Here is a 26,100-nt window from a genome sequence, read left to right as displayed (position 1 = left end):
TTCAGCCGATTCACCTTTCTGGTTCACCATAGACAAAAGCCACATCAAAACTCACTGTGGGTCAGATAATGTGAATGGGTCCCCGTCAACCTATCATTTTTGTCCCTCATCCATACCGAAGCTGGATACATTTCAAAGTGTCAAATGAAGATCAGTTGCTCGGATACCGCACAGAACTCCAAACGCTTCTGTTTAAAGTTGTAAAATTGTGAACAAAGAGTATTTCACCCCAGGAGTGGTTCCACTGACAAATAGGGATATATTTAGTTAAAATAAACTTTATTATTAAACAACATTAACATCACAGAAAATAAATTACAGTTAACAGCAAATCAATTCTTAATAAAATAGGGAAACATTTTAACTTCTAACTGATACCTTCTTCATCGCCAATTAAGCAAAGCCCATTACAGGTCAAAAGCCACTTGTAAATAAAGTAAGCAAACAATGGGGACACTTGCTGTCCTCTATGCAGAGATTTGCTTCCAGCAAAGGAGAGACCCTTTCAGTTGAAAGCTGCAAGTCCTGTCTTTTGAGAACCAAAGCTAAATTGCCTGCTGCAGACCTGGCTCCTCCCCTTAATTACATCATCTCTCTCCCACTGACTGTGTTACGACCATCTCAACAAAGCTAATCACCACCACTCAATTATCTAAACCCGAGGGAAACTTATTTCTATGTACTAAAATCCACTAGCCCCATATAGGTAAATAATTAAACAGTTATAATCAACGAATATACCACTTTTACAACATCTTAATTGCACCATTTGCAGAGACAGAGTCTGCATATAAGTTAAACCAGTATTTGTTAAAAATATTATTGCAACAGAATAATATATACCTTAACCCAGGCTTTTAATAGCATTACGCTGACATATATAAAATACGGTCAATATTAAAAATTGTTGCAGTTGTCACACAATTCAGTTTTAAACTTTAAAAAAGTATTAACTTTCTCCCAAGTGCTTCAAACAAATCCCTGATTTAAATCCTCTCTCCAAATTGATTTTTTTCTTCGACCTGGTCACTGACCATTAGAAACATTGAATTGACCGAGGGGCAGTATTCAGGTCATTGTTTCTCTGGTATGTACAGGACCTGAGTCAGCAGGACCCAGCAAATCTAAAGCAGCCTAACTGAATCTATCAGTGTAATTAAACACACTAAGGGCCCAGGCTCATGGCCTGGATTTCTAATCAATGATCACATTCTTGTGTTCCAGGACAGATTTATCACATTCACTTTTATTAATTCACCGGCAATAATAACGGATCTCCGATGATATTTAAGTGGGAAATCAAGTCAAAGAAAGTTGGGAGGACCCAGTGCTGTGCACTCGCCGAACTAGCCCGGGGACAGGGTCCCAGTGCTGTGCTAGCCTCACTATGCCGGGGACAGGGTCCCAGTGCTGTGCACGGGCCTCACTATCCCGGGGACGGGGGCCCAGTGCTGTGCACTGGCCTCAATGTCCTTGGTCTACAGTCCAAGAGGAATCGGCCCCATTGGGGGAATTCAATAATAACTGATGTAAAATGATGCAGACACTGTTGTGAAGATTTGCAGACCGTCACTTGCTGTTGGAGGTGTTAACGACGGCAAACATTGCCTGGCAGCAAAGCAGTTTGAGTTGTTATAGAATTGATTTCAAGTTACTAGGCCCGTTTGACAGCAGCGTACACAGTCGCCTCCTCGACGATTGGTGACATTGGGCGGCTGTTATTCTGACGGAAGAACTGAATATCGGCGTAAAATAATTCTGCCTCTTCCGGCTGCAACAAAATCAGATGCACAGGATATAATGTCACGAGAAAAGACACTTGTCCCCCAACCTAAACACAGAACAAACTAACCCCCAAACTAAACACAGAGCAAACCCACCCCCAAACTCAACACAGAACAAACTAAACACAGAACAAACACCCCCCCAAACTCAACACAGAACAAACCCACCCCAAACTAAACACAGAACAAACCCACCCCCAAACTAAACACAGAATAAACCCACCCCCAAACTAAACACAGAACAAACCCACCCCAAACTAAACACTGAACAAACCCACCCCCAAACTAAACACAGAACAAACCCACCCCCAAACTAAACACAGAACTAACCCACCCCCAAACTAAACACAGAACAAACCCACCCCCAAACTAAACTCAGAACAAACCGACCCCCAAACTAAACACAGAAAATACCCACCCCCAAACTAAACACTGAACAAACCCACCCCCAAATTAATCACAGAACAAACCCACCCACAAACTAAACACAGAACAAACCCACCCCCAAACTAAACACAGAACAAACCCACCCCCAAACTAAACACAGAACAAAACCCCCAAACTAAACACAGAACAAACCCACCCCAAACGAAACGCAGATCAAACCCACACCAAACTAAAACCAGAACAAACCCACCCCCAAACAAAACCCAGAACAAACCCACCCCAAACTAAACACAGAAAAAACCCACCCCCAAACTAAACACAGAACAAACCCCCCCAAACTAAACACAGAACAAACCCAACCCAAACTAAACACAGAACAAACCCACCTCAAATATAAACACAGAACAAACCCACCCCCAAACTAAACACAGAACAAACCCACCCCCAAACTAAACACAGAACAAACCCACCCCCAAACTAAACACAGAACAAACCCACCCCCAAACTAAACACAGAACAAACCCACCCCAAATATAAACACTGAACAAACCCACCCCAAATATAAACACTGAACAAACCCACCCCCAAACTAAACACAGAACAAACCCACCCCCAAACTAAACACAGAACAAACCCACCTCCCAAACTAAAAACAGAACAAACACCCCCCCAAACTAAACACAGAACAAACTCCCCCCCAAACTAAACACAGAACAAACCCACCCCCAAACTAAACACAGAACTAACCCACCCCAAACTAAACACAGAACAAACCCACCCCCAAACTAAACATAGAACAAACCCACCCCCAAACTAAACACAGAACAAACCCACCCCCAAACTAAACTCAGAACAAACCCACCCCCAAACTAAACACAGAAAATACCCACCCCCAAACTAAACACTGAACAAACCCACCCCCAAATTAATCACAGAACAAACCCACCCACAAACTAAACACAGAACAAACCCACCCCCAAACTAAGCACAGAACAAAACCCCCAAACTAAACACAGAACAAACCCACCCCAAACGAAACGCAGATCAAACCCACCCCCAAACTAAAACCAGAACAAACCCACCCCCAAATAAAACTCAGAACAAACCCATCCCCAAACTAAACTCAGAACAAACCCACCCCCAAACAAAACCCAGAACAAACCCACCCCAAACTAAACACAGAACAAACCCACCCCCAAACTAAACACAGAACAAACCCCCCCAAACTAAACACAGAACAAACCCAACCCAAACTAAACACAGAACAAACCCACCCCAAACTAAACACAGAACAAACCCACCCCCAAACTAAACACAGACCAAAACCCCCAAACTAAACACAGAACAAACCCACCCCAAACGAAACGCAGAACAAACCCACCCCCAAACTAAACACAGAACAAACGAACCCCCAAACTAAACACAGAACAAACCCAACCCAAACTAAACACAGAACAAACCCACCTCAAATATAAACACAGAACAAACCCACCCCCAAACTAAACACAGAACAAACCCACCCCCAAACTAAACACAGAACAAACCCACCCCAAATATAAACACTGAACAAACCCACCCCCAAATTAAACACAGAACAAACCCACCCCCAAACTAAACACAGAACAAACCCACCTCCCAAACTAAAAACAGAACAAACACCCCCCCAAACTAAACACAGAACAAACACCCCCCCAAACTAAACACAGAACAAACCCACCATCACATAAACACAGAACAAACACTCCCCCAAACTAAACACAGAACAAACCCACCACCAAACTAAACACAGAACAAACCCACCCCAAACGAAACGCAGATCAAACCCACCCCAAACTAAAACCAGAACAAACCCACCCCCAAATAAAACCCAGAACAAACCCACCCCAAACTAAACACAGAACAAACCCACCCCCAAACTAAACACAGAACAAACCCCCCCAAACTAAACACAGAACAAACCCAACCCAAACTAAACACAGAACAAACCCACCTCAAATATAAACACAGAACAAACACCCCCCCAAACTAAACACAGAACAAACACCCCCCCCCAAACTAAACACAGAACAAACCCACCCTCAAACTAAACACAGAACAAACACTCCCCCAAACTAAACACAGAACAAACCCACCCCCAAACTAAACACATAACAAACCCACCCCAAACTAAACACAGAACAAACCCTCCCCCAAACTAAACACAGAACAAACCCACCCCCAAACTAAACACAGAACAAACCCCCCAAACTAAACGCAGAACTAACCCACCCCCAAACTAAACACAGAACAAACCCACCCACAAACTAAACACAGAACAAACCCACCCCCAAACTAAACACAGAACAAACCCACCCCCAAACTAAACACAGAACAAACCCCCCCCAAAAAACTAAACACAGAACATACACCCCCAAACTAAACACAGAACAAACACCCCCCAAACTAAACATGGAACAAACCCACATAAAACTAAAAACAGAACAAACCCAACACCAAACTAAACACAGAACAAACCCACCCCTAAACTATACACAGAACAAACCCCCCCCAATCTAAACACAGAACAAACCCACCCCCAAACTAAACACAGAATAAACCCCATCAAACTAAACACAGAACAAACCCACCCCCAAACTAAACACAGAACAAACCCAGCCCCAAACTAAACACAGAACTAACCCACCCCCAAACTAAACACAGAACTAACCCACCCCCAAACTAAACACAGAACAAACCCACCCCCAAACTAAACACAGAACAAACCCACCCCCAATTTAAACACAGAACAACCCACCGCCGAACTAAACACAGAACATACCAACCCCCAAACTAAACACAGAACTAACCCACCCCCAAACTAAACACAGAACAAACCCACCCCCAAACTAAACACAGAACAAACCCACCCCAAACTAAACACTGAACAAACCGACCCCCAAACTAAACACTGAACAAACCCACCCCCAAACTAAAGACAGAACAAACCCACCCCAAACTAAACCCAGAACAAACCCACCCCCAAACAAAACCCAGAACAAACCCACCCCAAACTAAACACAGAACAAACCTCTCCAAACTAAACACAGAACAAACCCACCCAAAACTAAACACAGAACAAACCCACCCCCAAATTAAACACTGAACAAACCCACCCCCAAACTAAACACAGAACCAACCCACCCCCAAACTAAACACAGAACAAACCCGCCCAAACTAAACACAGAACAAACCCACCCCCGTACAAAACACAGAACAAACCCACCCCAATCTAAAGACAGAACAAACCCACCCCCAAACTAAACACAGAACAAACCCACCCCCAAACTAAACACTGAACAAACCCACCCCCAAACTAAACACAGAACAAACACACCCCCAAACTAAACACAGAACAAACCCACCCCAAACTAAACAAAGAACAAACCCAACCCAATCTAAACACAGAACAAACCCACCTCAAATATAAACACAGAACAAACCCACCCCCAAACTAAACACAGAACAAATCCACCCCCAAACTAAACACAGAACAAACCCACCTCAAATATAAACACAGAACAAACACCCCCCCAAACTAAACACAGAACAAACACCCCCCCCCCAAACTAAACACAGAACAAACCCACCCTCAAACTAAACACAGAACAAACACTCCCCCAAACTAAACACAGAACAAACCCACCCCCAAACTAAACACATAACAAACCCACCCCAAACTAAACACAGAACAAACCCTCCCCCAAACTAAACACAGAACAAACCCACCCCCAAACTAAACTCAGAACAAACCCACCCCCAAACTAAACACAGAAAATACCCACCCCCAAACTAAACACTGAACAAACCCACCCCCAAATTAATCACAGAACAAACCCACCCACAAACTAAACACAGAACAAACCCACCCCCAAACTAAGCACAGAACAAAACCCCCAAACTAAACACAGAACAAACCCACCCCAAACGAAACGCAGATCAAACCCACCCCCAAACTAAAACCAGAACAAACCCACCCCCAAATAAAACTCAGAACAAACCCATCCCCAAACTAAACTCAGAACAAACCCACCCCCAAACAAAACCCAGAACAAACCCACCCCAAACTAAACACAGAACAAACCCACCCCCAAACTAAACACAGAACAAACCCCCCCAAACTAAACACAGAACAAACCCAACCCAAACTAAACACAGAACAAACCCACCCCAAACTAAACACAGAACAAACCCACCCCCAAACTAAACACAGACCAAAACCCCCAAACTAAACACAGAACAAACCCACCCCAAACGAAACGCAGAACAAACCCACCCCCAAACTAAACACAGAACAAACGAACCCCCAAACTAAACACAGAACAAACCCAACCCAAACTAAACACAGAACAAACCCACCTCAAATATAAACACAGAACAAACCCACCCCCAAACTAAACACAGAACAAACCCACCCCCAAACTAAACACAGAACAAACCCACCCCAAATATAAACACTGAACAAACCCACCCCCAAATTAAACACAGAACAAACCCACCCCCAAACTAAACACAGAACAAACCCACCTCCCAAACTAAAAACAGAACAAACACCCCCCCAAACTAAACACAGAACAAACACCCCCCCAAACTAAACACAGAACAAACCCACCCTCAAACTAAACACAGAACAAACACTCCCCCAAACTAAACACAGAACAAACCCACCACCAAACTAAACACAGAACAAACCCACCCCCAAACTAAACACAGAACAAACCCACCCCAAATATAAACACTGAACAAACCCACCCCCAAATTAAACACAGAACAAACCCACCCCCAAACTAAACACAGAACAAACCCACCTCCCAAACTAAAAACAGAACAAACACCCCCCCAAACTAAACACAGAACAAACACCCCCCCAAACTAAACACAGAACAAACCCACCCTCAAACTAAACACAGAACAAACACCCCCCCAAACTAAACACAGAACAAACCCACCATCACATAAACACAGAACAAACACTCCCCCAAACTAAACACAGAACAAACCCACCACCAAACTAAACACAGAACAAACCCACCCCAAACGAAACGCAGATCAAACCCACCCCAAACTAAAACCAGAACAAACCCACCCCCAAATAAAACCCAGAACAAACCCACCCCAAACTAAACACAGAACAAACCCACCCCCAAACTAAACACAGAACAAACCCCCCCAAACTAAACACAGAACAAACCCAACCCAAACTAAACACAGAACAAACCCACCTCAAATATAAACACAGAACAAACACCCCCCCAAACTAAACACAGAACAAACACCCCCCCCCAAACTAAACACAGAACAAACCCACCCTCAAACTAAACACAGAACAAACACTCCCCCAAACTAAACACAGAACAAACCCACCCCCAAACTAAACACATAACAAACCCACCCCAAACTAAACACAGAACAAACCCTCCCCCAAACTAAACACAGAACAAACCCACCCCCAAACTAAACACAGAACAAACCCCCCAAACTAAACGCAGAACTAACCCACCCCCAAACTAAACACAGAACAAACCCACCCACAAACTAAACACAGAACAAACCCACCCCCAAACTAAACACAGAACAAACCCACCCCCAAACTAAACACAGAACAAACCCCCCCCAAAAAACTAAACACAGAACATACACCCCCAAACTAAACACAGAACAAACACCCCCCAAACTAAACATGGAACAAACCCACATAAAACTAAAAACAGAACAAACCCAACACCAAACTAAACACAGAACAAACCCACCCCTAAACTATACACAGAACAAACCCCCCCCAATCTAAACACAGAACAAACCCACCCCCAAACTAAACACAGAATAAACCCCATCAAACTAAACACAGAACAAACCCACCCCCAAACTAAACACAGAACAAACCCAGCCCCAAACTAAACACAGAACTAACCCACCCCCAAACTAAACACAGAACTAACCCACCCCCAAACTAAACACAGAACAAACCCACCCCCAAACTAAACACAGAACAAACCCACCCCCAATCTAAACACAGAACAACCCACCGCCGAACTAAACACAGAACATACCAACCCCCAAACTAAACACAGAACTAACCCACCCCCAAACTAAACACAGAACAAACCCACCCCCAAACTAAACACAGAACAAACCCACCCCAAACTAAACACTGAACAAACCCACCCCCAAACTAAACACTGACCAAACCCACCCCCAAACTAAAGACAGAACAAACCCACCCCAAACTAAACCCAGAACAAACCCACCCCCAAACAAAACCCAGAACAAACCCACCCCAAACTAAACACAGAACAAACCTCTCCAAACTAAACACAGAACAAACCCACCCAAAACTAAACACAGAACAAACCCACCCCCAAATTAAACACTGAACAAACCCACCCCCAAACTAAACACAGAACCAACCCACCCCCAAACTAAACACAGAACAAACCCGCCCAAACTAAACACAGAACAAACCCACCCCCGAACAAAACACAGAACAAACCCACCCCAATCTAAAGACAGAACAAACCCACCCCCAAACTAAACACAGAACAAACCCACCCCCAAACTAAACACTGAACAAACCCACCCCCAAACTAAACACAGAACAAACCCACCCCCAAACTAAACACAGAACTAACGCACCCCCAATATAAACACAGAACAATCCCAACCCAAAACTAAACACAGAACAAACACACCCCCAAACTAAACACAGAACAAACCCACCCCAAACTAAACAAAGAACAAACCCAACCCAATCTAAACACAGAACAAACCCACCTCAAATATAAACACAGAACAAACCCACCCCCAAACTAAACACAGAACAAATCCACCCCCAAACTAAACACAGAACAAACCCACCTCAAATATAAACACAGAACAAACACCCCCCCAAACTAAACACAGAACAAACACCCCCCCCCAAACTAAACACAGAACAAACCCACCCTCAAACTAAACACAGAACAAACACTCCCCCAAACTAAACACAGAACAAACCCACCCCCAAACTAAACACATAACAAACCCACCCCAAACTAAACACAGAACAAACCCTCCCCCAAACTAAACACAGAACAAACCCACCCCCAAACTAAACACAGAACAAACCCCCCAAACTAAACGCAGAACTAACCCACCCCCAAACTAAACACAGAACAAACCCACCCACAAACTAAACACAGAACAAACCCACCCCCAAACTAAACACAGAACAAACCCACCCCCAAACTAAACACAGAACAAACCCCGCCCAAAAAACTAAACACAGAACATACACCCCCAAACTAAACACATAACAAACACCCCCCAAACTAAACATGGAACAAACCCACATAAAACTAAAAACAGAACAAACCCAACACCAAACTAAACACAGAACAAACCCACCCCTAAACTATACGCAGAACAAACCCCCCCCAATCTAAACACAGAACAAACCCACCCCCAAACTAAACACAGAATAAACCCCATCAAACTAAACACAGAACAAACCCACCCCCAAACTAAACACAGAACAAACCCAGCCCCAAACTAAACACAGAACTAACCCACCCCCAAACTAAACACAGAACTAACCCACCCCCAAACTAAACACAGAACAAACCCACCCCCAAACTAAACACAGAACAAACCCACCCCCAATCTAAACACAGAACAACCCACCGCCGAACTAAACACAGAACATACCAACCCCCAAACTAAACACAGAACTAACCCACCCCCAAACTAAACACAGAACAAACCCACCCCCAAACTAAACACAGAACAAACCCACCCCAAACTAAACACTGAACAAACCCACCCCCAAACTAAACACTGAACAAACCCACCCCCAAACTAAAGACAGAACAAACCCACCCCAAACTAAACCCAGAACAAACCCACCCCCAAACAAAACCCAGAACAAACCCACCCCAAACTAAACACAGAACAAACCTCTCCAAACTAAACACAGAACAAACCCACCCAAAACTAAACACAGAACAAACCCACCCCCAAATTAAACACTGAACAAACCCACCCCCAAACTAAACACAGAACCAACCCACCCCCAAACTAAACACAGAACAAACCCGCCCAAACTAAACACAGAACAAACCCACCCCCGAACAAAACACAGAACAAACCCACCCCAATCTAAAGACAGAACAAACCCACCCCCAAACTAAACACAGAACAAACCCACCCCCAAACTAAACACTGAACAAACCCACCCCCAAACTAAACACAGAACAAACCCACCCCCAAACTAAACACAGAACTAACGCACCCCCAATATAAACACAGAACAATCCCAACCCAAAACTAAACACAGAACAAACACACCCCCAAACTAAACACAGAACAAACCCACCCCAAACTAAACAAAGAACAAACCCAACCCAATCTAAACACAGAACAAACCCACCTCAAATATAAACACAGAACAAACCCACCCCCAAACTAAACACAGAACAAACCCACCCCAAAACTAAACACAGAACAAACCCACCCCAAATATTAACACTGAACAAACCCACCCCCAAACTAAACACAGAACAAATCCACCCCCAAACTAAACACAGAACAAATCCACCCCCCAAACTAAAAACAGAACAAACACCCCCCCAAACTAAACACAGAACAAACACCCCCCCAAACTAAACACAGAACAAACCCACCCTCAAACTAAACACAGAACAAACACTCCCCCAAACTAAACACAGAACAAACCCTCCCCCAAACTAAACACAGAACAAACCCACCCCCAAACTAAACACAGAACAAACCCCCCAAACTAAACACAGAACTAACCCACCCCCAAACTAAACACAGAACAAACCCACCCACAAACTAAACACAGAACAAACCCACCCCCAAACTAAACACAGAACAAACCCACCCCCAAACTAAACACAGAAGAAACCCCCCAAAAAAACTAAACACAGAACATACACCCCCAAACTAAACACAGAACAAACACCCCCCCAAACTAAACATGGAACAAACCCACATAAAACTAAACACAGAACAAACCCAACACCAAACTAAACACAGAACAAACCCACCCCTAAACTATACACAGAACAAACCCCCCCCCAATCTAAACACAGAACAACCCACCCCCAAACGAAACACAGAATAAACCCCATCAAACTAAACACAGAACAAACCCACCCCCAAACTAAACACAGAACAAACCCAGTCCCAAACTAAACACAGAACTAACCCACCCCCAAACTAAACACAGAACTAACCCACCCCCAAACTAAACACAGAACAAACCCACCCGCAAACTAAACACTGAACAAACCCACCCCCAAACTAAACACTGAACAAACCCACCCCCAAACAAAACACAGAACAAACCCACCCCCAAACTAAACACAGAACAAACCCACCCCCAAACTAAAGACAGAACAAACCCACCCCCAAACTAAACCCAGAACAAACCCACCCCCAAACAAAACCCAGAACAAACCCACCCCAAACTAAACACAGAACAAACCTCTCCAAACTAAACACAGAACAAACCCACCCAAAACTAAACACAGAACAAACCCAACCCCAAACTAAACACTGAACAAACCCACCCCCAAAGTAAACACAGAACCAACCCACCCCCAAACTAAACACAGAACAAACCCGCCCCCAAACTAAACACAGAACAAACCCACCCCCAAACTAAACACAGAACTAACGCACCCCCAATATAAACACAGAACAAACCCAACCCCAAACTAAACACAGAACAAACACACCCCCAAACTAAACACAGAACAAACCCACCCCAAACTAAACAAAGAACAAACCCATCCCCAAACTAAACACTGAACAAAGCCACCCCCAATATAAACACTGAACTAATCCACCGCCAAACTAAACACAAAACAAACCCACCCCAAAACTAAACACAGAATAAACCCACCCCCAAACTAAACACAGAACAAACCCACCCCCAAACTAAACACAGAACAAACCCACCCCCAAACTAAACACAGAACATACACCCCCAAACTAAACACAGAACAAACACCCCCCAAACTAAACATGGAAAAAACCCACAAAGAACTAAACACAGAACAAACCCAACACCAAACTAAACACAGAACAAATCCACCCCCAAACTAAACACAGAACAAACCCACCCAAACTAAACACAGAACAAACCCACCCTCAGACTAAACACAGAACAAACCCACCCCAAATATAAACACTGAACACACCCACCCCCAATCTGAACACAGAACAAACCCTCCCCCAAATTAAACACAGAACAAACACACCCCCAAACTAAACACTGAACAAACCCACCCGCAAACTAAACACTGAACAAACCCACCCCCAAACTAAACACAGATCAAACCCACCCCCAAGCTAAATACAGAACAAACACCTAAAACTTAACACAGAACAAACCCACCCCCAAGCTAAGCACAGAACAAACCCAATCCCAAGCTAAACACAGAACAAACCCACCCCCAAGCTAAACACAGAACAAACCCACCCCCAAGCTAAACACAGAACAAACCCACCCCCAAACTAAACACAGAACAAACCCACCCCAAACTAAACACAGAACAAACCCACCCCCAAACTAAACACAGAACAAACCCTCCCCCAAACTAAACACAGAACAAACCCACCCCAAACTATACACAGAACAAACACCCCCCCAATCTAAACACAGAACAAACCCACCCCCCAAACTAAACACAGAACAAACCCCCCCCAAACTAAACACAGAACAAACATCCCCCCAAACTAAACACAGAACAAACCCACCCCCAATCTAAACACAGAACAAACCCACCCCAAACTAAACACAGAACAAACCCACCCCAAACTAAACACAGAACAAACCCACCCCCAAACTAAACACAGAACAAACCCACCCCAAACTAAACACTGAACAAACCCTCCCCCAAACTAAACACAGAATAAGCCCACCCCCAAACTATACACAGAACAAACACCCCCCCAATCTAAACACAGAACAAACCCACCCCCAAACTAAACACAGAACAAACCCAGCCCCAAACTAAACACAGAACTAACCCACCCCCAAACTAAACACAGAACTAACCCACCCCCAAACTAAACACAGAACAAACCCACCCCCAAACTAAACACAGAACAAACCCACCCCCAATCTAAACACAGAACAACCCACCGCCGAACTAAACACAGAACATACCAACCCCCAAACTAAACACAGAACTAACCCACCCCCAAACTAAACACAGAACAAACCCACCCCCAAACTAAACACAGAACAAACCCACCCCAAACTAAACACTGAACAAACCCACCCCCAAACTAAACACTGACCAAACCCACCCCCAAACTAAAGACAGAACAAACCCACCCCAAACTAAACCCAGAACAAACCCACCCCCAAACAAAACCCAGAACAAACCCACCCCAAACTAAACACAGAACAAACCTCTCCAAACTAAACACAGAACAAACCCACCCAAAACTAAACACAGAACAAACCCACCCCCAAATTAAACACTGAACAAACCCACCCCCAAACTAAACACAGAACCAACCCACCCCCAAACTAAACACAGAACAAACCCGCCCAAACTAAACACAGAACAAACCCACCCCCGAACAAAACACAGAACAAACCCACCCCAATCTAAAGACAGAACAAACCCACCCCCAAACTAAACACAGAACAAACCCACCCCCAAACTAAACACTGAACAAACCCACCCCCAAACTAAACACAGAACAAACCCACCCCCAAACTAAACACAGAACTAACGCACCCCCAATATAAACACAGAACAATCCCAACCCAAAACTAAACACAGAACAAACACACCCCCAAACTAAACACAGAACAAACCCACCCCAAACTAAACAAAGAACAAACCCAACCCAATCTAAACACAGAACAAACCCACCTCAAATATAAACACAGAACAAACCCACCCCCAAACTAAACACAGAACAAATCCACCCCCAAACTAAACACAGAACAAACCCACCTCAAATATAAACACAGAACAAACACCCCCCCAAACTAAACACAGAACAAACACCCCCCCCCAAACTAAACACAGAACAAACCCACCCTCAAACTAAACACAGAACAAACACTCCCCCAAACTAAACACAGAACAAACCCACCCCCAAACTAAACACATAACAAACCCACCCCAAACTAAACACAGAACAAACCCTCCCCCAAACTAAACACAGAACAAACCCACCCCCAAACTAAACACAGAACAAACCCCCCAAACTAAACGCAGAACTAACCCACCCCCAAACTAAACACAGAACAAACCCACCCACAAACTAAACACAGAACAAACCCACCCCCAAACTAAACACAGAACAAACCCACCCCCAAACTAAACACAGAACAAACCCCGCCCAAAAAACTAAACACAGAACATACACCCCCAAACTAAACACATAACAAACACCCCCCAAACTAAACATGGAACAAACCCACATAAAACTAAAAACAGAACAAACCCAACACCAAACTAAACACAGAACAAACCCACCCCTAAACTATACGCAGAACAAACCCCCCCCAATCTAAACACAGAACAAACCCACCCCCAAACTAAACACAGAATAAACCCCATCAAACTAAACACAGAACAAACCCACCCCCAAACTAAACACAGAACAAACCCAGCCCCAAACTAAACACAGAACTAACCCACCCCCAAACTAAACACAGAACTAACCCACCCCCAAACTAAACACAGAACAAACCCACCCCCAAACTAAACACAGAACAAACCCACCCCCAATCTAAACACAGAACAACCCACCGCCGAACTAAACACAGAACATACCAACCCCCAAACTAAACACAGAACTAACCCACCCCCAAACTAAACACAGAACAAACCCACCCCCAAACTAAACACAGAACAAACCCACCCCAAACTAAACACTGAACAAACCCACCCCCAAACTAAACACTGAACAAACCCACCCCCAAACTAAAGACAGAACAAACCCACCCCAAACTAAACCCAGAACAAACCCACCCCCAAACAAAACCCAGAACAAACCCACCCCAAACTAAACACAGAACAAACCTCTCCAAACTAAACACAGAACAAACCCACCCAAAACTAAACACAGAACAAACCCACCCCCAAATTAAACACTGAACAAACCCACCCCCAAACTAAACACAGAACCAACCCACCCCCAAACTAAACACAGAACAAACCCGCCCAAACTAAACACAGAACAAACCCACCCCCGAACAAAACACAGAACAAACCCACCCCAATCTAAAGACAGAACAAACCCACCCCCAAACTAAACACAGAACAAACCCACCCCCAAACTAAACACTGAACAAACCCACCCCCAAACTAAACACAGAACAAACCCACCCCCAAACTAAACACAGAACTAACGCACCCCCAATATAAACACAGAACAATCCCAACCCAAAACTAAACACAGAACAAACACACCCCCAAACTAAACACAGAACAAACCCACCCCAAACTAAACAAAGAACAAACCCAACCCAATCTAAACACAGAACAAACCCACCTCAAATATAAACACAGAACAAACCCACCCCCAAACTAAACACAGAACAAACCCACCCCAAAACTAAACACAGAACAAACCCACCCCAAATATTAACACTGAACAAACCCACCCCCAAACTAAACACAGAACAAATCCACCCCCAAACTAAACACAGAACAAATCCACCCCCCAAACTAAAAACAGAACAAACACCCCCCCAAACTAAACACAGAACAAACACCCCCCCAAACTAAACACAGAACAAACCCACCCTCAAACTAAACACAGAACAAACACTCCCCCAAACTAAACACAGAACAAACCCTCCCCCAAACTAAACACAGAACAAACCCACCCCCAAACTAAACACAGAACAAACCCCCCAAACTAAACACAGAACTAACCCACCCCCAAACTAAACACAGAACAAACCCACCCACAAACTAAACACAGAACAAACCCACCCCCAAACTAAACACAGAACAAACCCACCCCCAAACTAAACACAGAAGAAACCCCCCAAAAAAACTAAACACAGAACATACACCCCCAAACTAAACACAGAACAAACACCCCCCCAAACTAAACATGGAACAAACCCACATAAAACTAAACACAGAACAAACCCAACACCAAACTAAACACAGAACAAACCCACCCCTAAACTATACACAGAACAAACCCCCCCCCAATCTAAACACAGAACAACCCACCCCCAAACGAAACACAGAATAAACCCCATCAAACTAAACACAGAACAAACCCACCCCCAAACTAAACACAGAACAAACCCAGCCCCAAACTAAACACAGAACTAACCCACCCCCAAACTAAACACAGAACTAACCCACCCCCAAACTAAACACAGAACAAACCCACCCGCAAACTAAACACTGAACAAACCCACCCCCAAACTAAACACTGAACAAACCCACCCCCAAACAAAACACAGAACAAACCCACCCCCAAACTAAACACAGAACAAACCCACCCCCAAACTAAAGACAGAACAAACCCACCCCCAAACTAAACCCAGAACAAACCCACCCCCAAACAAAACCCAGAACAAACCCACCCCAAACTAAACACAGAACAAACCTCTCCAAACTAAACACAGAACAAACCCACCCAAAACTAAACACAGAACAAACCCAACCCCAAACTAAACACTGAACAAACCCACCCCCAAAGTAAACACAGAACCAACCCACCCCCAAACTAAACACAGAACAAACCCGCCCCCAAACTAAACACAGAACAAACCCACCCCCAAACTAAACACAGAACTAACGCACCCCCAATATAAACACAGAACAAACCCAACCCCAAACTAAACACAGAACAAACACACCCCCAAACTAAACACAGAACAAACCCACCCCAAACTAAACAAAGAACAAACCCATCCCCAAACTAAACACTGAACAAAGCCACCCCCAATATAAACACTGAACTAATCCACCGCCAAACTAAACACAAAACAAACCCACCCCAAAACTAAACACAGAATAAACCCACCCCCAAACTAAACACAGAACAAACCCACCCCCAAACTAAACACAGAACAAACCCACCCCCAAACTAAACACAGAACATACACCCCCAAACTAAACACAGAACAAACACCCCCCAAACTAAACATGGAAAAAACCCACAAAGAACTAAACACAGAACAAACCCAACACCAAACTAAACACAGAACAAATCCACCCCCAAACTAAACACAGAACAAACCCACCCAAACTAAACACAGAACAAACCCACCCTCAGACTAAACACAGAACAAACCCACCCCAAATATAAACACTGAACACACCCACCCCCAATCTGAACACAGAACAAACCCTCCCCCAAATTAAACACAGAACAAACACACCCCCAAACTAAACACTGAACAAACCCACCCGCAAACTAAACACTGAACAAACCCACCCCCAAACTAAACACAGATCAAACCCACCCCCAAGCTAAATACAGAACAAACACCTAAAACTTAACACAGAACAAACCCACCCCCAAGCTAAGCACAGAACAAACCCAATCCCAAGCTAAACACAGAACAAACCCACCCCCAAGCTAAACACAGAACAAACCCACCCCCAAGCTAAACACAGAACAAACCCACCCCCAAACTAAACACAGAACAAACCCACCCCAAACTAAACACAGAACAAACCCACCCCCAAACTAAACACAGAACAAACCCTCCCCCAAACTAAACACAGAACAAACCCACCCCAAACTATACACAGAACAAACACCCCCCCAATCTAAACACAGAACAAACCCACCCCCCAAACTAAACACAGAACAAACCCCCCCCAAACTAAACACAGAACAAACATCCCCCCAAACTAAACACAGAACAAACCCACCCCCAATCTAAACACAGAACAAACCCACCCCAAACTAAACACAGAACAAACCCACCCCAAACTAAACACAGAACAAACCCACCCCCAAACTAAACACAGAACAAACCCACCCCAAACTAAACACTGAACAAACCCTCCCCCAAACTAAACACAGAATAAGCCCACCCCCAAACTATACACAGAACAAACACCCCCCCAATCTAAACACAGAACAAACCCACCCCCAAACTAAACACAGAACAAACCCCCCCAAACTAAAAACAGAACAAACATCCCCCCAAACTAAACACAGAACAAACCCACCCCCAATCTAAACACAGAACAAACCCACCCCAAACTAAACACAGAACAAACCCATCCCTAAACTAAACACAGAACAAACCCACCCCCAAACTAAACACAGAACAAACCCACCCCCAAACTAAACACTGAACATACCCACCCCCAAACTAAACACTGAACATACCCACCCCCAAACTAAACACAGAACCAACCCACCCCCAAACTAAACACAGAACAAACCCCCCCAAACTAAACACAGAACAAACCCACCCCCAAACTAAACACAGAACAAACCCACCCCCAAACTAAACACAGAACAAACCCACCCCCAAACTAAACACAGAACAAACCCACCCCAAACTAAACAAAGAACAAACCCATCCCCAAACTAAACACTGAACAAAGCCACCCCCAATATAAACACTGAACTAATCCACCGCCAAACTAAACACAAAACAAACCCACCCCAAAACTAAACACAGAATAAACCCACCCCCAAACTAAACACAGAACAAACCCACCCCCAAACTAAACACAGAACAAACCCACCCCCAAACTAAACACAGAACATACACCCCCAAACTAAACACAGAACAAACACCCCCCAAACTAAACATGGAAAAAACCCACATAAAACTAAACACAGAACAAACCCAACACCAAACTAAACACAGAACAAATCCACCCCCAAACTAAACACAGAACAAACCCACCCAAACTAAACACAGAACAAACCCACCCTCAGACTAAACACAGAACAAACCCACCCCAAATATAAACACTGAACACACCCACCCCCAATCTGAACACAGAACAAACCCTCCCCCAAATTAAGCACAGAACAAACACACCCCCAAACTAAACACTGAACAAACCCACCCGCAAACTAAACACTGAACAAACCCACCCCCAAACTAAACACAGATCAAACCCACCCCCAAGCTAAATACAGAACAAACACCTAAAACTTAACACAGAACAAACCCACCCCCAAGCTAAGCACAGAACAAACCCAATCCCAAGCTGAACACAGAACAAACCCACCCCCAAGCTAAACACAGAACAAACCCACCCCCAAGCTAAACACAGAACAAACCCACCCCCAAACTAAACACAGAACAAACCCACCCCAAACTAAACACAGAACAAACCCACCCCCAAACTAAACACAGAACAAACCCTCCCCCAAACTAAACACAGAACAAACCCACCCCAAACTATACACAGAACAAACACCCCCACAATCTAAACACAGAACAAACCCACCCCCCAAACTAAACACAGAACAAACCCCCCCAAACTAAACACAGAACAAACATCCCCCCAAACTAAACACAGAACAAACCCACCCCCAATCTAAACACAGAACAAACCCACCCCAAACTAAACACAGAACAAACCCACCCCCAAACTAAACACAGAACAAACCCACCCCCAAACTAAACACAGAACAAACCCACCCCAAACTAAACACTGAACAAACCCTCCCCCAAACTAAACACAGAATAAGCCCACCCCCAAACTATACACAGAACAAACACCCCCCCAATCTAAACACAGAACAAACCCACCCCCAAACTAAACACAGAACAAACCCCCCCAAACTAAAAACAGAACAAACATCCCCCCAAACTAAACACAGAACAAACCCACCCCCAATCTAAACACAGAACAAACCCACCCCAAACTAAACACAGAACAAACCCACCCCCAAACTAAACACTGAACATACCCACCCCCAAACTAAACACTGAACATACCCACCCCCAAACTAAACACAGAACCAACCCACCCCCAAACTAAACACAGAACAAACCCCCCCAAACTAAACACAGAACAAACCCACCCCCAAACTAAACACAGAACAAACCCACCCCCAAACTAAACACAGAACAAACCCACCCCCAAACTAAGCACAGAACAAACCCACCCCCAAACTAAACACAGAACAAACCCACCCCCAAACTAAACACAGAACAAACCCCCCCAAACTAAACACAGAACAAACCCACCCCCAAACTAAACACAGAACAAACCCACCCCCAATCTAAACACAGAACAAACCCTCCCCAAACTAAACACAGAACAAACCCACGCACAAACTAAACACAGAACAAACCCACCCAAAACTAAACACAGAACAAACCCACCCCCAAATTAAACACTGAACAAACCCACCCCCAAACTAAACACAGAACCAACCCACCCCCAAACTAAACACAGAACAAACCCGCCCAAACTAAACACAGAACAAACCCACCCCCGAACAAAACACAGAACAAACCCACCCCAATCTAAAGACAGAACAAACCCACCCCCAAACTAAACACAGAACAAACCCACCCCCAAACTAAACACTGAACAAACCCACCCCCAAACTAAACACAGAACAAACCCACCCCCAAACTAAACACAGAACTAACGCACCCCCAATATAAACACAGAACAATCCCAACCCAAAACTAAACACAGAACAAACACACCCCCAAACTAAACACAGAACAAACCCACCCCAAACTAAACAAAGAACAAACCCAACCCAATCTAAACACAGAACAAACCCACCTCAAATATAAACACAGAACAAACCCACCCCCAAACTAAACACAGAACAAACCCACCCCAAAACTAAACACAGAACAAACCCACCCCAAATATTAACACTGAACAAACCCACCCCCAAACTAAACACAGAACAAATCCACCCCCAAACTAAACACAGAACAAACCCACCTCCCAAACTAAAAACAGAACAAACACCCCCCCAAACTAAACACAGAACAAACACCCCCCCAAACTAAACACAGAACAAACCCACCCTCAAACTAAACACAGAACAAACACTCCCCCAAACTAAACACAGAACAAACCCACCCCCAAACTAAACACATAACAAACCCACCCCAAACTAAACACAGAACAAACCCACCCGCAAACTAAACACTGAACAAACCCACCCCCAAACTAAACACAGATCAAACCCACCCCCAAGCTAAATACAGAACAAACACCTAAAACTTAACACAGAACAAACCCACCCCCAAGCTAAGCACAGAACAAACCCAATCCCAAGCTAAACACAGAACAAACCCACCCCCAAGCTAAACACAGAACAAACCCACCCCCAAGCTAAACACAGAACAAACCCACCCCCAAACTAAACACAGAACAAACCCACCCCAAACTAAACACAGAACAAACCCACCCCCAAACTAAACACAGAACAAACCCTCCCCCAAACTAAACACAGAACAAACCCACCCCCAAACTATACACAGAACAAACACCCCCCCAATCTAAACACAGAACAAACCCACCCCCCAAACTAAACACAGAACAAACCCCCACAAACTAAACACAGAACAAACATCCCCCCAAACTAAACACAGAACAAACCCACCCCCAATCTAAACACAGAACAAACCCACCCCAAACTAAACACAGAACAAACCCACCCCCAAACTAAACACAGAACAAACCCACCCCCAAACTAAACACAGAACAAACCCACCCCAAACTAAACACTGAACAAACCCTCCCCCAAACTAAACACAGAACAAGCCCACCCCCAAACTATACACAGAACAAACACCCCCCCAATCTAAACACAGAACAAACCCACCCCCAAACTAAACACAGAACAAACCCCCCCAAACTAAAAACAGAACAAACATCCCCCCAAACTAAACACAGAACAAACCCACCCCCAATCTAAACACAGAACAAACCCACCCCAAACTAAACACAGAACAAACCCATCCCTAAACTAAACACAGAACAAACCCACCCCCAAACTAAACACAGAACAAACCCACCCCCAAACTAAACACTGAACATACCCACCCCCAAACTAAACACTGAACATACCCACCCCCAAACTAAACACAGAACCAACCCACCCCCAAACTAAACACAGAACAAACCCCCCCAAACTAAACACAGAACAAACCCACCCCCAAACTAAACACAGAACAAACCCACCCCCAAACTAAACACAGAACAAACCCACCCCCAAACTAAGCACAGAACAAACCCACCCCCAAACTAAACACAGAACAAACCCACCCCCAAACTAAACACAGAACAAACCCCCCCAAACTAAACACAGAACAAACCCACCCCCAAACTAAACACAGAACAAACCCACCCCCAATCTAAACACAGAACAAACCCTCCCCAAACTAAACACAGAACAAACCCACGCACAAACTAAACACAGAACAAACCCACCCAAAACTAAACACAGAACAAACCCACCCCCAAATTAAACACTGAACAAACCCACCCCCAAACTAAACACAGAACCAACCCACCCCCAAACTAAACACAGAACAAACCCGCCCAAACTAAACACAGAACAAACCCACCCCCGAACAAAACACAGAACAAACCCACCCCAATCTAAAGACAGAACAAACCCACCCCCAAACTAAACACATAACAAACCCACCCCCAAACTAAACACTGAACAAACCCACCCCCAAACTAAACACAGAACAAACCCACCCCCAAACTAAACACAGAACTAACGCACCCCCAATATAAACACAGAACAATCCCAACCCAAAACTAAACACAGAACAAACACACCCCCAAACTAAACACAGAACAAACCCACCCCAAACTAAACAAAGAACAAACCCAACCCAATCTAAACACAGAACAAACCCACCTCAAATATAAACACAGAACAAACCCACCCCCAAACTAAACACAGAACAAACCCACCCCAAAACTAAACACAGAACAAACCCACCCCAAATATTAACACTGAACAAACCCACCCCCAAACTAAACACAGAACAAATCCACCCCCAAACTAAACACAGAACAAATCCACCCCCAAACTAAACACAGAACAAACCCACCTCCCAAACTAAAAACAGAACAAACACCCCCCCAAACTAAACACAGAACAAACACCCCCCCAAACTAAACACAGAACAAACCCACCCTCAAACTAAACACAGAACAAACACTCCCCCAAACTAAACACAGAACAAACCCACCCCCAAACTAAACACATAACAAACCCACCCCAAACTAAACACAGAACAAACCCTCCCCCAAACTAAACACAGAACAAACCCACCCCCAAACTAAACACAGAACAAACCCCCCAAACTAAACACAGAACAAACCCACCCACAAACTAAACACAGAACAAACCCACCCCCAAACTAAACACAGAACAAACCCACCCCCAAACTAAACACAGAAGAAACCCCCCCCAAAAAACTAAACACAGAACATACACCCCCAAACTAAACACAGAACAAACACCCCCCAAACTAAACATGGAACAAACCCACATAAAACTAAACACAGAACAAACCCAACACCAAACTAAACACAGAACAAACCCACCCCTAAACTATACACAGAACAACCCCCCCCCAATCTAAACACAGAACAACCCACCCCCAAACTAAACACAGAATAAACCCCATCAAACTAAACACAGAACAAACCCACCCCCAAACTAAACACAGAACAAACCCAGCCCCAAACTAAACACAGAACTAACCCACCCCCAAACTAAACACAGAACTAACCCACCCCCAAACTAAACACAGAACAAACCCACCCCCAAACTAAACACAGAACAAACCCACCCCCAATCTAAACACAGAACAACCCACCCCCGAACTAAACACAGAACAAACCCACCCCCAAACTAAACACAGAACTAACCCACCCCCAAACTAAACACAGAACAAACCCACCCGCAAACTAAACACTGAACAAACCCACCCCCAAACTAAACACTGAACAAACCCACCCCCAAACAAAACACAGAACAAACCCACCCCCAAACTAAACACAGAACAAACCCACCCCCAAACTAAAGACAGAACAAACCCACCCCCAAACTAAACCCAGAACAAACCCACCCCCAAACAAAACCCAGAACAAACCCACCCCAAACTAAACACAGAACAAACCTCTCCAAACTAAACACAGAACAAACCCACCCAAAACTAAACACAGAACAAACCCACCCCCAAACTAAACACTGAACAAACCCACCCCCAAACTAAACACAGAACCAACCCACCCCCAAACTAAACACAGAACAAACCCGCCCCCAAACTAAACACAGAACAAACCCACCCCCAAACTAAACACAGAACTAACGCACCCCCAATATAAACACAGAACAAACCCAACCCCAAACTAAACACAGAACAAACACACCCCCAAACTAAACACAGAACAAACCCACCCCAAACTAAACAAAGAACAAACCCATCCCCAAACTAAACACTGAACAAAGCCACCCCCAATATAAACACTGAACTAATCCACCGCCAAACTAAACACAAAACAAACCCACCCCCAAACTAAACACAGAATAAACCCACCCCCAAACTAAACACAGAACAAACCCACCCCCAAACTAAACACAGAACAAACCCACCCCCAAACTAAACACAGAACATACACCCCCAAACTAAACACAGAACAAACACCCCCAAACTAAACATGGAAAAAACCCACATAAAACTAAACACAGAACAAACCCAACACCAAACTAAACACAGAACAAATCCACCACCAAACTAAACACAGAACAAACCCACCCAAACTAAACACAGAACAAACCCACCCTCAGACTAAACACAGAACAAACCCACCCCAAATATAAACACTGAACACACCCACCCCCAATCTGAACACAGAACAAACCCTCCCCCAAATTAAACACAGAACAAACACACCCCCAAACTAAACACTGAACAAACCCACCCGCAAACTAAACACTGAACAAACCCTCCCCCAAACTAAACACAGAACAAACCCACCCCCAAACTATACACAGAACAAACACCCCCCCAATCTAAACACAGAACAAACCCACCCCCCAAACTAAACACAGAACAAACCCCCCCAAACTAAACACAGAACAAACATCCCCCCAAACTAAACACAGAACAAACCCACCCCCAATCTAAACACAGAACAAACCCACCCCAAACTAAACACAGAACAAACCCACCCCCAAACTAAACACAGAACAAACCCACCCCCAAACTAAACACAGAACAAACCCACCCCAAACTAAACACTGAACAAACCCTCCCCCAAACTAAACACAGAACAAACCCACCCCCAAACTATACACAGAACAAACACCCCCCCAATCTAAACACAGAACAAACCCACCCCCAAACTAAACACAGAACAAACCCCCCCAAACTAAAAACAGAACAAACATCCCCCCAAACTAAACACAGAACAAACCCACCCCCAATCTAAACACAGAACAAACCCACCCCAAACTAAACACAGAACAAACCCATCCCTAAACTAAACACAGAACCAACCCACCCCCAAACTAAACACAGAACAAACCCCCCCAAACTAAACACAGAACAAACCCACCCCCAAACTAAACACAGAACAAACCCACCCCCAAACTAAACACAGAACAAACCCCCCCAAACTAAACACAGAACAAACCCACCCCCAAACTAAACACAGAACAAACCCACCCCCAATCTAAACACAGAACAAACCCTCCCCAAACTAAACACAGAACAAACCCACGCACAAATTAAACACAGAACAACCCCCCCCCCCAAGTTAAACACAGAACAAACCCACCCCCAATCTAAGCACAGAACAAACCCACCCCCAAACTAAACACAGAACAAACATCCCCCCAAACTAAACACAGAACAAACACCCCCCCAAACTAAACATAGAACAAACCCACCCCAAAC

At 44.5% G+C, this 26,100-nt stretch overlaps 1 protein-coding gene across 1 annotated transcript in view; it reads right to left on the bottom strand.

The window, feature by feature from the left end:
- Positions 1–262: 262 nt before the first annotated feature.
- LOC140428352 (uncharacterized) overlaps positions 263–26,100 on the bottom strand; it is a 77,580-nt gene continuing 51,742 nt past the window's right edge. Inside the window, exon 5 of the mRNA XM_072514732.1 lies at positions 263–1,771. Within this exon, the coding sequence (XP_072370833.1) occupies positions 1,655–1,771 (117 nt within the window). The 3' untranslated portion in view covers positions 263–1,654. The remainder of the gene's footprint in view (positions 1,772–26,100) is intronic.

Source organism: Scyliorhinus torazame, chromosome 1, assembly GCF_047496885.1.
Source record: "Scyliorhinus torazame isolate Kashiwa2021f chromosome 1, sScyTor2.1, whole genome shotgun sequence".
In the NCBI taxonomy this organism is placed as follows: Eukaryota; Metazoa; Chordata; class Chondrichthyes; order Carcharhiniformes; family Scyliorhinidae; genus Scyliorhinus; species Scyliorhinus torazame.
The sequence above is the reverse complement of the archived record's forward strand: the minus strand, read 5'-3'. Positions and strand labels throughout refer to the sequence as shown.